General features: G+C 37.5%; 4 protein-coding genes across 6 annotated transcripts; 1 reads left to right on the top strand and 3 right to left on the bottom strand.

Moving 5' to 3' along the window:
* The first annotated feature begins 1,207 nt into the window (after window positions 1-1,207).
* On the top strand, window positions 1,208-4,426 carry LOC8268447 (replication protein A 70 kDa DNA-binding subunit A). Its single transcript, XM_002514016.4, has 2 exons — window positions 1,208-1,711; window positions 2,510-4,426. The coding sequence occupies exons 1-2, from the start codon at window positions 1,452-1,454 to the stop codon at window positions 4,260-4,262; spliced, it is 2,013 nt and encodes a 670-aa protein (XP_002514062.2). The 5' UTR covers window positions 1,208-1,451; the 3' UTR covers window positions 4,263-4,426.
* Window positions 4,427-5,160: 734 nt separating this feature from the next.
* Window positions 5,161-5,726, bottom strand: LOC8268448. The gene has a single exon (XM_002514017.4). It carries the CDS (start codon window positions 5,609-5,611, stop codon window positions 5,246-5,248), a length of 366 nt encoding a protein of 121 aa, XP_002514063.1. The 5' UTR covers window positions 5,612-5,726; the 3' UTR covers window positions 5,161-5,245.
* Window positions 5,727-6,305: 579 nt separating this feature from the next.
* On the bottom strand, window positions 6,306-10,093 carry LOC8272501 (mechanosensitive ion channel protein 10). Of its 3 annotated transcripts, none has more exons than XM_015716199.3 (6): window positions 8,145-10,093; window positions 7,945-8,068; window positions 7,549-7,842; window positions 7,262-7,464; window positions 6,796-7,100; window positions 6,306-6,710 (listed from the first exon to the last, which is right to left on the bottom strand). In XM_015716199.3, the coding sequence occupies exons 1-5, from the start codon at window positions 9,599-9,601 to the stop codon at window positions 6,836-6,838; spliced, it is 2,343 nt and encodes a 780-aa protein (XP_015571685.2). In that variant the 5' UTR covers window positions 9,602-10,093; the 3' UTR covers window positions 6,306-6,710; window positions 6,796-6,835. The 3 variants fall into 3 exon arrangements, with proteins under 3 accessions (XP_015571685.2, XP_015571686.2, XP_015571684.2); XM_015716200.3 differs by having other exon boundaries at window positions 6,834-7,100; window positions 8,145-10,092; XM_015716198.3 differs by having other exon boundaries at window positions 6,306-7,100.
* A 927-nt stretch (window positions 10,094-11,020) lies between these two features.
* LOC8272502 (mechanosensitive ion channel protein 9) lies at window positions 11,021-13,513 on the bottom strand. The gene is made up of 5 exons (XM_015716191.3): window positions 12,517-13,513; window positions 12,256-12,385; window positions 11,847-12,140; window positions 11,559-11,767; window positions 11,021-11,465 (listed from the first exon to the last, which is right to left on the bottom strand). Exons 1-5 carry the CDS (start codon window positions 13,425-13,427, stop codon window positions 11,126-11,128), a joined length of 1,884 nt encoding a protein of 627 aa, XP_015571677.2. The 5' UTR covers window positions 13,428-13,513; the 3' UTR covers window positions 11,021-11,125.
* Between the last annotated feature and the right edge of the window lie 3,508 nt (window positions 13,514-17,021).

The following is a 17,021-nucleotide window of genomic DNA, read 5'->3' as shown; positions in this document are numbered from 1 at the left end:
CAAGTATAATCTTAACAACCAATCTCTACTTTTCTTTTTTTTTTTTAATATTATTTTTAACAGCGAGGATGCTTAGAACTCTTTTCATATATTTATTAAGAGTTAATAATCCTAGTAAGCCCATGTACTGACTCTTAAATTAGTATAATGTTTGTTTTGAAGATTTTTAGCGGATGATCTTTGTTTATTGATTTTGAATGAATTAAAATTTTTAAAATGAATTTTTTTTAAATTCATAAAACGGAATTTTTTATTTTGATGAAATAGGCATTGCTTTAATTTTTTACTTATTTTATAAATATTTTTATAATTGATTTAATTGATATACGTACCATATAAGAGCATTAACAAATTTATAAATTAAAATATTCATAAAAGTTAGATAAGTTAAAAGTTTAGTAAGTTCTTACTATCTACTTTTGACAAAATATTTAACCTCACCTCACTCAAACAAAGCCTAAAGGAATTCTTTTTGTTCTATATTTGCAAGAGCTATTAATAAGCAAAAAAAAAAAAAAAAAAGAAAAAAAAAAAGGAAAAGCAAAACTGATTATCATTAAAATCTCAATTCATTAGATTAAATTAGTTTCATAAGTTAAGACATAAAGATTTAATGAATAATAAATATGTAAGATATGAAAATAGAGAAATGAGTCATTTAATAAGTAAAATAATTATAGAATATTAATAAAAAAATTATGACATTAACTTATTAAGAACTTTCATTAATTAATTAACTTTTGGAGTAGTTAATCAAGTAAGTAAATGAAGAGAAACTTTACGTAGTAAATAAAAATTACATTATATTGCATATTGCTATTTTTATTTAATTATAAATTATAAGTATTTTTAATTTTATAATATTTAATTTAGATTTTTGTTTAATTTAAAATTTACACATAAATTTTGTCTACTTTTAATTAAATATATATTTAGTGTTCAATAGAATGTATAATTAGTAATATATCATATAAAATAGAAAATTTTGTTAATTTATTAATTAATATAATGATTATATGTATTTAAATTAATAATAATAATATAATAATAATTTTAAAATATATAAAAACTATATCAACATAACACATATATATCGAAGATAATTACACATCAATATTTGTATGTGTATATATATTTAGAACAGGCCGGGCTAGGTACTCTGGAGGCTTCTTAGAGTATTCCTGACCCGACCGTCCTGCTTTCAACTGGTATAAGAACCTACCAATTATCACGCGTTTGACGGGAAGAGGAATTCTTCAAAATTATACGAAGTAGCGTGTTTTAATGCGAAACTTAAACGACATATCGTAGGTCACATGATTTTCCATTCCAAACAACAACCAGACCCGCCATTCTACTTCCCCTCCAAAATTAACATAATAATCACCAAATACCTCCGCTCCTAGTGTTCTTGTAGTTATTTTAAATTCTTTCTGCAGAGATCTGACGCGATGCCTGTGAATTTGACGCCAAACGCAATATCAATGATAAATGGCGGTGATGTGAACATGAAACCGCTCGTTCAGGTTGTTGATATAAAGCAAATAGGAAGCGCACAGGAGAGGTATCGTTTCCTTATATCTGACTCGGTCTCCACTCAGCACGCTATGCTCGCTACTCAACTTAACGACCGAGTTAAACACGGTTTTGTTAAGAAAGGATCTGTTGTTCAATTGATTGATTATATTTGCAGCGAAGTCCAGAATCGCAAGTCAGTTTTTCTTGCTTATTCTTTCTTCCTCTATTTATTCAATTTTATTTTTGTTGTTCGGTTAAGATCTGGATTAGATAGTGTTCTTTAAATTAATTGCTCAGAGTTTAAGAGCTTGCTTAAGCTGCTTATAATTTTTTGTTTCTCTGGTTAAGAGAAAACATACATGTTATTTGCTAATTTTGAGATTCAAATTTAAATTGATTGCCTTAGGTCTGAAAGAAAAGGTGTAAATTAATTGCTAAAAACGATATTACTAGTGAATGCCTTACCTCTAGCTCAAAAGCATTTTTCTAAAATAATATAATTATGATTGATATATTTTTCTTCTAATTTCTATTTTCTTTTTGTGTCTCAACAGAAAGCAATATTCCCGTTTGTTTTCAAAATATTGCTCATAAGCGAAAATGTGATTTTGTAAAATTAGAATGCAAGGTTATGCTTCCTTTCAAAATGCATTTGTGAAGGTTGACTTTTGTTGCTTGTATACTTCTTTTCTGTTCTTAAATTTAGGCGTTCATACTTCACGCCGTGCTAGTTGATCATCTCCATTCTGGTGCTAAGTAGGTTTGATTTGCTTAACTTATGTTAGCCACTTATGCTTGTTTTGGGTTGTCCATGATGAAAAGAGAATGATAAAGGGAAAAAGTAATTTAATCACTTATGAAGAGATTAAAAAAGAAAAGATAGAAAGTGAAAGTGTTTGTTTGTGTGTGAAATGATTAATGTTTCCTCATTGTCTGAGTCTTGACACTGTAGCAGATATACTTAGTTCTGTTTTAATTCCTTCTTGTGCAGGATTATTGTCGTTCTGAACTTGGAAACTATAATCCCAGAATGTGAAATTATCGGAAATGCAAAAACCCTTACTGATATGTTTGCTCAGAAGGCATCGCAGAATGGAAACTCTGTACAGTCAGCAGGGGTTGGTTATAACAACTCAAGTGCTCGTAATCATGATAATAACGTGCAGAATTTCCAGCCTCCTTTGAGTGCCCATAATCAGGGCTCTAGTATGCATAATTTCCGACCTACTTTCAGTTCTCAAAATCATGGCAATAATATGCAAAATTTCACCTCCAATTTGAGCGCCCAAAATTATGGTAATAATATTCAGAGTTTCCAACCAAATGTTCAACCTCCTTACCGACCACCTCCAAATTATAGAAATCATGGTGCTATTATGAAGAACGAGGCACCAGCACGGATCATTCCCATTGCTGCTTTGAATCCTTATCAGGGGCGGTGGGCTATCAAGGCTAGGGTAACTGCAAAAGGGGATCTCCGTCGTTACAACAATGCCCGAGGAGATGGTAAAGTGTTCTCTTTTGACCTTCTTGACTCTGATGGAGGTGAAATACGAGTGACCTGTTTCAATGCTGTTGTTGAGCGCTTTTATGATGTTATTGAGGTTGGTAGGGTCTATTTGATTTCAAAGGGTAGCTTAAAACCTGCACAGAGGAATTTCAACCATTTGAAGAATGAGTGGGAGATATTTTTGGAGGCAACTTCAACTGTGGACCTTTGTCCTGACGGAGATAATTCTATACCAAAACAGCAGTTTACCTTCAAAAAAATTAGTGAAATCGAGAATGTAGAAAACAACTCCATCCTTGATGTTATTGGTATTGTGATATCTGTTAATCCATCAGTTCCTATCTTGAGAAAAAATGGCATGGAAACTCAGAGAAGAATTTTGAATCTTAAGGATGGTTCTGGTAGGAACATTGAGCTAACTCTTTGGGGGGATTTCTGCAATAAGGAAGGTCAGCAGCTGCAAGAGATTGTTGATTCTGGGGATTTTCCAGTTTTAGCTGTCAAAGCAGGGAAGGTTAGTGACTTCAGTGGGAAATCACTAGGGACGATTTCTTCTACTCAGCTCTTCATTAATCCAGATATTCCTGAGGCTCATGGTCTGAAAGACTGGTTTGATCGAGGGGGACAGCATACTGCTTCTGTGTCCATTTCCAGAGACATTTTGCCAGGAGGATCTAAGAATGAGATACGTAAAACTGTGTCTCAAATCAAGCATGAAGGTCTTGGAAGATCAGATAGGCCGGATTGGGTCACAGTGAGTGCAAGAATAACTTTTGTCAAGACAGATACATTCTGTTATACAGCTTGCCCATTGATGATCGGAGATAGACAGTGTAACAAGAAAGTGACAAGTTCAGGAAACTCGAGATGGCAGTGTGATAGATGTAATCAAGAATTTGATGAGTGTGATTATAGGTATCTTCTTCAAGTTCAGATTCAAGACCATACAGGATTGACTTGGGTAACAGCTTTTCAGGAGTCTGGGGAAGAGATATTGGGTTTACCAGCAAAGGAATTATACCAGTTGAAGTATGAAATGCAGGATGATACCAAATTCTCGGATGTAATCCGGAGCAGACTCTTTCAGCAATTTCTGTTCAGGCTTAAGATAAAAGAGGAAATGTACGGTGATGAACAAAGGGTGAAAATCACTGTTGTTAAAGCAGAAAAGGTGAACTATTCTTCAGAGGGCAGATACTTGCTTGATTTGATTTCACAATGTCCAAGATATTGAATGATTTGTACCAAGGATAACTGATTTTAGCTCCAGTTGTCTTGGTTCTTTGACATTCATCAACACAAAATTTATTGTTTAGTAACTCTATCAACATTCTCAGAGATGCACATTTGATATTTGTAGACACCTTTCATATTGCTTGTAAAGCTCATTGAAATTGAGATTCTTTCTTTTTTTTTTTTTGCCACCAGCATTTTAATAGCTAGCTTGTGGTGTTGATATTCAAAATTTGAACTGCCCGAATGATGTCCCATTCCTGATGGGATAGAAGCCTTCAGGCAAAATTTACTTTATTGGTGATAGGATATTATACTCCTGAAGAAGGGAAAAGACACTACGATTTCTCTGTTTTTTCTTGAAGAATTGCCTTTGATTTATAGACGTGCTATGGGGAGGATTGCTTTCTTCACTTCTCTCTCCATTTTATCAATCTCCCATGACAATTTGTGAAGGAAAATATGGAGAGAATTTATATATTGAGCTACACGTGCAAAATACACAAATTGCTGCAGTTTCCAGTAAGTTTCTGCGTTATTCGACTTCCTCCAAATCCTATGGTTTTCGTAAACTTTCTAATCAGATGGACTACAGATTTTAACTTCGAATGGCATTTTGTTTTTATTAAACAATTTATGCCAGGAGGAAATTCAAGATCTACAAGCCTAAATGAAATTATGAACAGAGCAGACTATAATAAGATATCAAACCTAATTGCTAGAATTATAAGTTAAATCTTGCAAAAGATGTGAAATGGTAATCAAGTTATGCAACAAGAGAGATTCGCTAAAAATTGATGTTCTTTGATGTGCTCGGCTAAAGTGGAAGTTGAAATTTTAGAGTTCACAGGTTTCAGGTCGAATTACAGCTAAGAAGGAGACAGAAAGAACACAAGAAAAGACATAAAACACAAAGATATATCACTGGGAAAACATGAAACAGTTACATAAAATAAGTAGGAAAAAAGAATTCCAAGACATCATTTAGCTCCGCTTTACAGGGTCGAAATTGGCTACTCCAATTATAGCACCAACAATGGCAGTGAGAACAACACCACCGGCAACAATGCTAAGCAAGAAGTTCTTGAGAGATGGAGAAACACCAGAACCAGCAGCTTCAGCAACCTCTGGAATCACCATTGAAGCAGTGAGTGCAGCTGCTGTCAGCCCAGTTATTGCCTTCTCCTTCAATGAAGCTTTCACTTGAAACTTTCCATTGGATTTTGATGCCATGACAGCCTTGGATTGTCTCAATGGCAATGGCTTGAAGAAGGCCTCAGAACTTGGAACCTTCTTCTGGCTTGCAGATGTTATTGGCATAGCCATTGAGACAGCTGAAGTTGAGGCCATTTTTTTTCTTGATCTTTAGTTATTCACTCTGCAACAACAGCTTTTCTCTATGGATTTTCACTGACCAAATTGGGAAGATGGTATTATTAAGGCTGTTTTTTTAAGAGTGGAGGGAGAGAACGTAATGAGAGGTGGACAATCGAGATATCAGGTGGACTTGTCATCTTGATATCTGTCCTATGTGGCAGCTTCTCCATTAAGAGCTGATGGATAAGGTTATCTAATTGGTCCAATCACCATTGAGGTTCGAATATGGGAGAGGGCTCCAATGGGTGGCAGCAGTTCTAAACTTATAATGGATCTTTGGTTGTGTCAGTGGCTAATAGTTGTTTACTTGTAAGGGGGTAGTTCTTCTGGGCTTTTTGAGTGGATTATGTGGTGATTTCTGTAATCCACTAACCATAGAACTAGAAAGAATGCTGGCCCAGTTATGGGCCTGAACAGAAAAAAGTAACGAGTGTCAAACTGGGATAACTATATATTTTGGTGCTTTTGAAGTCACTCAAGAAAGACCTTAGCTACCATTCCTGATGGCAAAGATGATGAAGCCATTAAGGAGACGGCTTTAAGGTCTAATTGAAGTCAAATCCCTTTGCATCAGCTTTAAAAAAAATTATATATTGAAGATTACTGTGATTTAGTGACCAAATTTTCGTTTACAAGGAAGGACTTAGCTCAATGACATGAAACATAGTAACTCAACCAAAAGCTTGAAATTAATCAACAAAAGACTACAACAAATGCCCAGTTCAAGAACTACCATAATCACATCTCTCAGAAGATACAAGAGTCCACACCAAACCAATGCTAAGATGAATAGGAAATCACCCAAAAGCTTGAATTTGGAAAAGATCATGACTCAGAAATAAAGAATTTAATAATTACAACATCGACATTTTTTCTTAATAACTGGAAAAATAATCAAACGAAAACTGATTGCTGCTACTTTTGACACCACTTTGGAGGGGCAGTCTCTTCATATATTCTAACTCAAATCCTGTACTGAACCCTCACTTTGAGATGACTCCGATCTTTCCCTTTCCTCTCCGTAAAAAATTTGGTATGAACTTTAATATCAATGAAATATCTTATGCTTCAGCTGCAGAAAGTGAAATGTAGAATCAACTAACTCAAGCGCAGGAATCTACAAAATGTACGTGACTAGACAGAATAAAGGCGCATACATGCAGCAGAAATGAATTGTATCTGGAAGAATACTGACAATCATCTTGCAAGAGGTGGAATTGGGGAGTTAACGTAGCTGAGACGAACTTCTTGAGGAAGAAGATGATATCTTATGCCGAGCTCTTCAAAATATTTTTTCATCTCTAACACTAGATCAGATCTTCGGTTGCCTCTGTCTGCAGCATTCTGGAAGTTTATGGTGTGATTGACATAGAGAGCCATTTTCATTTTATTCACATCTTCAATCTCCTTAACCTGAACGCTGTGGCCAGGACGCCAGTGCTGAGGCTTACTCTCCAAGTACCTGAAACAAAGCCAATGTGCAGAATAGTTGAGATCCTGTTATTATTGGTGATAATAACTCGGAAAAGTCAGCGTTTCAATAAATTCGTCACTGATGTGCGTGAAGTAATGTTAATGCCATTCTTAAGCGATAAATAAGAAAAGAAATGCAGAAAGGCTTACGCTTTTATTTTAGCTTTCAGAAGTCCAATAGTTTCAATTGAAGTGGAAACATCAACTGCGAATTCTACAGCATCACTCATTTCTGGACTCCTGTAAAAGTTGCTGATGGGTTTGGTAGCTAGGATCGAGTTTGGATAGAATATCTTCTCATTGTCATATCTCAGAAAGATTGTTGTTAAAATATTCATCTCTTCAACAACCATCTGCAATGTGCCCAAACGTCACTGTCACATAATACTAAAAGGAATAGAATCACAGCACCAACTATTTTGAGACTAAGGACTTACTTGTACTCCATCAATAACACAACGATCACCCACATCAAATGGGTGCATCACAAAAACAAATATCATGGCTTCAAATACTGTCTTAGCAGTGTTCCCGAACATGAATGCCACCAGTAAGAATTGGGATGAAATGAAGACAAGAACTTTGGTTGTTAAAAATCCCATGATAAGTAACCACACAATGATGACCACCACAACCACAACTCCTGAACCTAGCCTATTCAACTCCTCAATAGCCGTTTTGGTGTCGTTTAAGGAATGTGCCAGTGCTTTCCTCTCATTATAAACATTCACCTGCAAACCAGCATATATGTCACAAATCAGCCTCTAACGTCCTATAAGTTTATAAGTGCATGATAAGATTATGTCTAATTAATATTTGTCATGGGATCTAACCAGCCAATTTTTTAAAGTTGATCTCTTAATCTTTCTAGTTTCTGTTGCTCCTTCGAACAGTGGGATCACATTGTCCACCTCCTCCTTTTTCATGAAGCGCAGGAGGTCTTCTTCATCAATGTACCTGGTCCATTAAACAGACAGAAAGTGAGATAACCCTGGAAAGTCGCAGAAAAATTTCAGAAAGTGCATATTCTCACTTGCTTCCAGGCTTTGCTACATTCTTGAAAATCTTATAAGCTGCGGCTTTTGCTTCCCATTCACTAGTAATCTCGCTCTGCTCACCCTCCTCCTCATCACTCTCGTCAAGTGTGTTGGAGAGAGTAGACAACCCTGTGCCAGTGACCACACTGACCAATCCTTTCATGGTCCAAGCAGAAACCTTTTCATGCTTCATTCTCTTAAGCTTATCCACATCAATTACCTCTTCTTTTTTATCTTCATTTTGCTTCTTAAAACTATTAAATGTCAAGTGGCCAGGAGTAGATTTACTGCTGCCGATTCTCTCAGCCATCTCCATAACAGGAGGCCCCGAAAGAGTTATAAGAATATACTGATGAAAGATTGATTCTTGTATTCTATCAAAGAATCTAGTGACATGAAAAGAAGAAGCTAGTAATTTGACAAACAAAGTTTTGAGTAGCCATATGGCAGCCCCAATCAGAAAAGAAGCTAGAGCTTTAGTAATATAATTTAGAACCTTGGAAGTATGCCTTGATCGCTTAACTCCTCGGTTAAACAGCAAACCCCAGGCTAGAAGCACCAAACCCAACCAGATAACAGCCTGAACACTCTTCTTTAGTCCATATACAAAATAAAGTACCTTCTTCTTAAGCAAAAAGTTCCTTTCAATCAAGAAAACCAAAATATTTAACAACCATTCAGTGACCAATCTACCACAGAAAATAACTAATATCAGCACACACCATTTCCATAATTGCAAACTCCAAATAGTCGAATTCTTCAATTTATCAACAGTCAAGCTAGCAATTAACAACCCCCCAAAGCAAACAAATATGGTAAATTCAAACAAGATCAGTACTTTCCATTTCTTACCCATTTTTCTGGTCACTTTAAGGCTTGCATTCTTATAGACCTCCTCGTCCTCTTCCTCCTCCTCCTCTGGTCCCGGAGATGCAATCAAAGGAGTCCTTGGGGTAATTGGAGCTGATTTCAAGTGATCTTTCGGGGTTGATGCACTAACTCTATTAGGTGATTTATTGTAAGGAGAGCTTGAATTTGCCAAATGGTTCTTCTCTTCTTTTAACTGTGCATCATTTGGATAAAATGGCTCCACAAATCTTGATTTTGGCTTCGAAAACTCGGAGCGGGAAAAAGATTTTCTTCTTGTAATTGACTGAGTAGCTGGGATCTTAGGTGGCCTGGTAGGAGTTGGGGTTGGACTTTGCTTTGCTATCTCTGAAGAAGGAGAAGTAGCAAATGTGGAAGTCTGGATTCTCAATCTTGGATTCCCTAATGCTGACAACTCAAGATCTGAATTCCTTGGAGAAGACCCCAGCTGGGAACTCTTTGAAAGAGTGTAAAATTTAGAATCTCTGTTTTCTTGAGTTGTAAGGAAAGGTTCTTGGTTTGTCGAAATTTGAAGTACAACATCATCTGGTCCTTTCTTCTCTGCCACGCCTCTCCCATCTTCCATTTTCCCTTTCTACTTCTGCTCAAAACCCTACTTTCCTTAATTCCATGAGCTATTGGATGATAAAAGATCCCAACTTTTCCCGGGAGAACTTGCAGAAAATCTCTGGGAAAACTAAATGAATATTGGAGCAATTGGAAACTAATGAAAGGAAGCTTAATATTCTTTTGGTTGGACAACAGGAAAGCTAAAGCTTCAAACTTTGTAGAGCAAACTAAACTTTTCTTTGCTCAAAGAAATCAAATCCAAAAAAGAAGCAAAGACATGATAGAGCTGTATAAGTCGTCAGAATTTATTGACAATCAAGATCAAAGAAGAATGTGGGTGAAACAGTGAGCTAGTTGGCGCTGCAATTCGTTGACTCAAAAAAGCTGTTAGCTGGTAATTGTCAGTGAAAGACAAGACAAAGAAGAAAGACATTCTTTCTGTGTGCATCTGAGTTCCCGGGAAAGATTTATATTTAAAATAATGCTATATTGCCTTGTAGAGCATTAAATACAAAGTGGTTATCCAATAATTATTATTTTAGTTTCTACTTGCAAACCATGTGATGGTACTGCTGGTGAATGATTCATATATATATATATATATATATATATATATTTGGTCAAAAAAAGGCTTGTTGCTTTGCAATTTTTCCGGATATATGAGCATAGCATTTGGTTTAGGGTTTAGGGTTTAAATAAATTATTAGGTGATTAGGTAAGGGGTTTATTTGAGTGTTACACACAGTTCTTTCCTGAAAAGAAAGAAAAGGAAATAATTAATAATACTTAACACGTGATTGTGGTTTTAAATTAGTGATTATATAAAAAGAAAAAGGGATAAGATTGCTAGCAAGAAAAGGCAAATGAATGGTCACATGGGGAATATATTAACAGAACTGCATGGAATCATGTTGCTGGAATTTTCCCAAATTGCTTCTCTTTTTAAGTTGTGCTTTTCTTAGGATTAATTGATTTAAGTATTGTTTTTCTTTTTGCGAAATGAGGGCTGGGCCTCCTCTCAGTGAGGGGTCTCTTTATGTTCGATTGTTGTGGCCCAACAGGTTTTAAGAAGATCGGCCCAAGTAAAAGAAACATATTAACAAGGATGCCCTTTTAGTTCGGGGACATGGACTCTTCTTCTTGTTAATGATCTCGAGCCCATACTTGTGTCCACAATTACTATATTATCCTCTCCCTAAAGTAAGATTTTCAATCATTACTGGTTCTTTTGGCACTCCACAAAAATTACAATATTCTCTGAGCACTCCCTACTGCCATCATCGGACGACGGAAAACCAATTACTCCACTTTCAATAATAAAAAGTATTTCAAAGACATATTTCCAAATCAAAATATTTTATTTTTATACTAACTATTATTAATAAATTAAATATTAAAATAATTACATATAGTTTTTTATCGTAATCAAACACGATATTAGAATAAATATTGCATTACATATAGTCTTATAATTTTTAAAATATTAAATAATTGTTGCATTACATAATTAAGAAGGGAAACAAAAATAAATATTCAATAGTTACTTCCACTTTGGAGCAAAGACCTGTGGTTTATCCAGGCCATTTGCCATTCTTTTATGGGCCCGAGAAGATGGGTCAGTTTGCGTTGAATAAGATGTAGATGCTCCAGGATGGCTGGTTCCAGTCATTATAATAGTGGATCTAATGCGAAGATCATCTAAGATTTTGGTTATCCCTAACACTAGTTGAGATCTTCTTTTCCCTCTCTGTGTAGCATAATGGAAACTTATGGTGTGGTTAACATGTAAAGCCACTGTTAACTTGTTCTGCTCACTCTCAATCCCCTTGAATTGCAAGCTATGTTCTTCAAGCCAGTACCTCGAGTTTTTCTTCAAGTACCTGAAATTTCAAAGTAACTACAACTTGAGAATTTCTTTTAATTAATTACCCCAGAAAGTAGCTCACATAAACCAGAGATATGGGTATAGTTACTCTTTTATTTTTTTTCGCAAGGATTTTTGCATGTCATCATCTTTTAAAATAGAACGAGAGATGTCAAATTCCACAGAATCCATCATCGTTGGACTCCTGTAAAGATTGTAGATAGGTTTTGTAGCCAAAACCGAATTAGGATAGTACAATTTCCCACCATCATATCTCAGAAACGAGGTTGTTAATATTTCCATGCCCTCAACAACCATCTGCAGTAATATGTCAGTCAAAGTAACCATCAAACTTTGTAGGAATCGTCATACATTTTTTATGGTAATAGAGACTTGCCTGTACGTCATCAATAATGCAGCGGTCTCCAACATCAAATGGATGCTGGACAAAGACGAATATAATGGCTTCAAACAAAGTCTTGGCAGTGTTACCGAACATGAAAACCACTAGTAACAACTGTGTAGTTATGAAGATTAGCATCTGTGTTGTTATAAATCCCATGAAAAGTAACCACACTATAATGATCAAAAGAAGCACCGCCATAGAAGCGAGCTTGTTCAGCTCGTCAACAGCTGTTTTCCTATACTTCAAGGTGCTATTCAGCGACTCATACTCCCGGTACACTTCAACCTGTAAACAACTACTACTAAGTTACAAGAGTCCGACATGCTAAATTAAAGTACAATCTTTTTTTAACCTTATCTTATTAAGATTTTACAGGGAAAGAAATTGCTAGAGAACTAACCACCCATTTCCTGAAAGCTGATCTCTTGATCCTCTCTATATCTGTATCTTCTGCTGCTGCTTGGAAATGCTGACGCACTTGCTGGTTGTCCATTCTCACATATGTCAATACGTCTGCCAAGTTGATGTACCTACTCCATCAAAATAACACAGAAAAATGTGAGATGAGAATCCTAGTCCCAGAACTCTTTCGGTAATTAACACTAGACTATCATATCCACTATTTTACAGTATGAACTTCCAAAAGCTAATAACCGTTTACTTTTCATTTTCTGCAAACTTCGTGAAAATCTCATTGGCAGCTCTCTTTGCTTCGGCGACATTTTTTATCTTTTCACCCTTCTCGCTGTACCAGAGTTCAGGCAGCTGCTTTCCGCTAATGGTGCCAATGAATTCTTTCATGGTTTCCACACTATTAGTCTTCGTCTTCTTAAAAATGGCTATCAGGGCCTCGCGCTTACTTTTTGCATTTTGAATTTTCTCAAAAAGATTCTTGACATGGAAAGAAGCTACAAGCTGAACCAATAAAGTCTTCGTTAACCATATAGCATCTCCAATGAGGAAACCTGCAAGAACCCTAGTAACATCATTTGTAATTTCTCTAGCATCCTCGCTTGGCTTGTCCCCCCGATCAAAAAACAAGATCCAAGCGAGAAAAACCCAGATCAACCAAATAGAAGCTAGAAAACTCTTCTTGATTCCATACAAATAATAAGCGTGGAGTGATTTTTTCTTGGCCCAGAATTTCCAAATCAAGAAATCAATGACAAGTCTGAATTGGTATGCAATCACTCCACCTCCAAGGACAGCTAACAGTAATGAACACCATTTCCACAATTCAAAGACCCAAATTTTCGAATTCTTTAATCTGTTCACTGTCAAGCTAGCGATTAAAAGAACCAAAATGCAAGCAGCAATTAACCCTATAAAGATGATAAAAAGACCCTCCTTTGAGTTGTCATTATCATCTTTTTTTTCGTTACCGTCATCTTTTTTCTCTTCACAATCATCTTCTTCTAGTCCACCTGTAAAGCGAATTCCCCTTGAATCCGAGTTCTCTTCTAAGACAACTTGGAGACGGAGATGGTCCGTTCCTTCTGCCATGTGCTTTTGCTTACAGAAATTCAGAATCTTTTTCACCAAGAATGTAAGAAAAGAGAAGCTAAAGGCCATGGTTTATAAGAATCTGATAACATAAATCAAAGGTTTATGTTTGGTTTCAAATGTAAGGTTATGTCTTCTACTGAGATAGTGTTGAAGCACCCAATACCTGCATAACTCAGCAGGCAAAGACCAACATTAAGGACCAACAGTCTTTAACTGCTGGTCAAGGCCTTAGATATTAAGATCATCACAGGCCTAGTGAGGGAAAATGAGCAACACCTCTCCCCTAAGGGAAAAGGCTGCTTCTACCTTTCCCTAAACAAAAAATTACCGTTGCTACAAGTGTATATAATAGGATACACACTTTCTTTGTAAATTCAGAATTCTTAATCATCCTTTTATCAATAAAATCTCAGTTCTTCTACATTCGATTTTCCCACATGGTATCAGAGCAGGATTGATCCTGTCATCATCTACCCAACAATCAGAATTTTCTTTTTTCATCATGTCACAAAATGATCTCACCAAACTCACAAACATTATGTTAAAAGGAAACCAGAATTATTTCGAGTGGTCAAGAGCAGTTTACATTGGTTTGAGTGGCAGGAAAAAATTAGGGTTCATCACAGGAACCCTAACCAAGCCAACAATTCAAAACCCGAACCAGCCAACTAAAGAGGAGATTGAAACCATCGAAGAATGGCAGACAAACGACCATTTGGTCATGTCCCTCATTACCAACACGATGGAGCCTCAGATTGCCAGACTATGTATGCTCCTGGCATCATCACAGTCATGTGGGAGAAGATGAGAAATCATATGGACAAGAACACAACTTCGCACACATTTTCAGTCTAAAACAAGAATTAGCACACATCAAGCAAGGAACCATGTCCGGCGCAAGCTACGCGACCGAAGTACTAACCCGGTGGGAGGAATTACAGAGTTATCTCCCACCCACAACAGACCCCGATCAAGCTCGCAAGCGACAGGAACAGGACTTAGTATACACTTACTCTCTACGGGCTCGAGCATGAGCTACTAAGCCTCCGGTCCCAAATACTTCTCTCAAGCGGCCTCCCTCCGCTCGGACGCCGGCCATAGCACTCGTGACAAGAAGAAGAAACTCGGCCACCATGGGAGCATCGAACCCCGACGACAATGGAAGGCCGAGCTCACGCACGCTTCCGGAGACCAAGCCCGAGGGGATGCCCACCAACCTCGAGCGATGTCACCACCGCACAAGGTGGTCACACCGCCGTCATTGTTGGCACCTGCACCCCAACCTTCGGCCGACGCAGCACCGAGGTGAGCGAGGGAGAGGGCGGCGCGAGAGGGAAGAAAGGAGAGGGGAAAATAGAATGGGTCTTGTGGGATTAAGTGTGTCAACCCTACGGGTTATGACACCTTGAGGACCCATTAATGCCCCGACCCGACCCGACAAGACCCCAAGAATTTGGGCCCCACCCCCTGTTCCGTGACCCACCGACCATTGGTCCGGCCCGCCACCATTCAAAGAATGGCTAGTCCTACCACCAAGAATGGTCTGACCCAGGCCTACTCAGCCACAAGGCCCAAACCAAACCACAGTGAGCCTACACAACCGGATCCGTACCGATTGACAATTCCCAACTCTCACACCTAATTTCTCACCTCCACCCATGTTACGCCTCAAGAATCCCGTGGGTCGTTTAGTATCTCACCATGACACAGATTTTTTACCTACATATTCTGATTGGATTATTGATTCTGGGGCGACCGATCACATGACTTGGGATTCGACACAGTTGCACAAGTTTACTCTTGTGAATTCCCAACATGTGATCATTGCTAATGGGGATAGAAATTTCCGGTTTTGGCTCCTCCACCCTTTTGAATCACTCTATACCAAATATCCTTCTTTTACCTAATTTTAAATCAAATTTATTATCTGTTGGTAAAATAACCCAAACTTTAAATTGCAATGTTATTTTCTCACCATCTGCTGTGACTTTTCAGGATCGAATCACCGGGAAGACGATTGGTGAAGGATACCTTCACAATGGTCTATACTATCTTACCACTCCCAGTCAGTGTCTGACCACAACCAACCCTTCCAACCAAGGCTTGTTGATGCATCACGGTTTGGGCATCCGTCGGACAAAATTTTGAATCACCTTTTCATCTTAAAATTGACTCCAGGTTATTTGTGATGTTTGTAAATTTTCCAAGCACACTAGATTACCTTTTCCATCGCCGCTCAGTAAATCGGAAAAATTATTTGATCTAATCCATTCCGATGTTTGGGGACCCGCCCCCATTACCTCCTACAATCACTTCCGCTACTTTGTCACTTTTATTGATGATTACTCCCGACTTACTTGGGTCTATTTATTAAAAGGGAAAAATGACGTTTTTCCATGTTTTCTCAATTTTTATACCTTTATTAAAAATCAGTACAATGCCAAAATTAAAATCTTCCGCTCGCATAATGGCATCAATATATCAACAAAAATTTTCTGCATTTTTTTCCCAAAAGGTATTCGCACCAAACTACTTGCATCTATACCCCCGAATGAATGGGATTTCGGAAAGGAAAAATAGACATCTTCTTGAGGTTACTCGTACTCTCCTTTTCAAAACAATGTTCCCTAGCATTTTTGGTCGGATGCCATCCTCACTGCAGCATATCTCATCAATCGGCTTTCCAGCTCCGTTCTTAACAACCTTAGCCCCCTAGAACTCCTCAAACAAAGAAAAATCGATCTAGGTCACATTCGTGTATTTGGTTGCACTGCCTTTGTCCACATTAGACGTCACCATAAACTGGAAAAAAGTTGTGTCAAAACCATCTTCTTTGGATACTCCTCAGAAAAGAAGGGCTACAAATGTTATGATCCTACTACTTACAAATCCTACATTTCCCGAGATGTGACCTTTAACGAAACCATCCCTTACTTTCCTAATGATCCCTCTCTTCCCACAGCACCCCCAACAGACTTATTTCCTTCTAATTTTTTCTTTTTTGACAGCATACTTCAGGACACTCTCTCTACACAGGAGCGCACTCATATGTCTGTCATCGGCCCTAGCCCTTCAGGGGGAGATACGTCCATTCCCATGGCAACTTCTTCAAGGGGAAACCATGAGTCACCAACAGAAGAACTTGCCCTGCGGAGATCCACTAGACCTACCAGACCTCCTGCTTGGCTAAAGGACTATGTGTCCAGTTCGGTATCATATCCTATTCATCACTATATCAGTTATACTTCAGTATCACCTTCCTATAAGGCTTATTTAAACACTCTCACATCCCACACAGAGCCCACCTCATTCTATGACGCTAACACCAATCCTAATTGGTGTAAGGCTATCTGCAAGAGAACCTGAGGCTCCGAAAAAAATGAAACATGGGATCTTGTTACCCTACCATTAAATAAAAAACCAGTTGGCTGTAAATGGGTATATAAGATCAAATATAAGCATGATGGTACCATTGAAAGATACAAAGCCCGGCTAGTAGCAAAGGGTTTTACCCAAACTTATGGTGTAGATTACCGGAGACCTTTGCTCCAGAGCCAAATGAGCACAGTCAGTATTTTATTCATTGCTACTAACTCAGGGTGGAGCTTATTTCGGATGGATGTCAAGAATGCCTTTCTTCAAGGGTCTCTAGCCGAAGAG

The sequence above is a fragment of the Ricinus communis genome, chromosome 3 (genome assembly GCF_019578655.1).
Source record: "Ricinus communis isolate WT05 ecotype wild-type chromosome 3, ASM1957865v1, whole genome shotgun sequence".
Lineage (NCBI taxonomy): Eukaryota > Viridiplantae > Streptophyta > Magnoliopsida > Malpighiales > Euphorbiaceae > Ricinus > Ricinus communis.
This window is presented reverse-complemented; position numbering and strand designations above follow the sequence as displayed.

What these genes read in the sequence shown, in the direction of transcription:
- LOC8268447 (XM_002514016.4), top strand. Translation starts at nt 1,452, where the DNA reads ATGCCTGTGAATTTGACGCCAAACGCAATATCAATGATAAATGGCGGT. An exon ending in AGCGAAGTCCAGAATCGCAA is followed by an intron (nt 1,712 to 2,509) that starts GTCAGTTTTTCT and finishes CTTCTTGTGCAG; the next exon opens with GATTATTGTCGTTCTGAACT.
- LOC8268448 (XM_002514017.4), bottom strand. Translation starts at nt 5,611, where the DNA reads ATGGCCTCAACTTCAGCTGTCTCAATGGCTATGCCAATAACATCTGCA.
- LOC8272501 (XM_015716198.3), bottom strand. Translation starts at nt 9,601, where the DNA reads ATGGAAGATGGGAGAGGCGTGGCAGAGAAGAAAGGACCAGATGATGTT. An exon ending in GTAGCAAAGCCTGGAAGCAA is followed by an intron (nt 8,069 to 8,144) that starts GTGAGAATATGC and finishes TTAATGGACCAG; the next exon opens with GTACATTGATGAAGAAGACC. An exon ending in CAACTTTAAAAAATTGGCTG is followed by an intron (nt 7,843 to 7,944) that starts GTTAGATCCCAT and finishes GCTGGTTTGCAG; the next exon opens with GTGAATGTTTATAATGAGAG.
- LOC8272502 (XM_015716191.3), bottom strand. Translation starts at nt 13,427, where the DNA reads ATGGCCTTTAGCTTCTCTTTTCTTACATTCTTGGTGAAAAAGATTCTG. An exon ending in GCATTATTGATGACGTACAG is followed by an intron (nt 11,768 to 11,846) that starts GCAAGTCTCTAT and finishes ATATTACTGCAG; the next exon opens with ATGGTTGTTGAGGGCATGGA. An exon ending in TTGCGAAAAAAAATAAAAGA is followed by an intron (nt 11,466 to 11,558) that starts GTAACTATACCC and finishes TTGAAATTTCAG; the next exon opens with GTACTTGAAGAAAAACTCGA.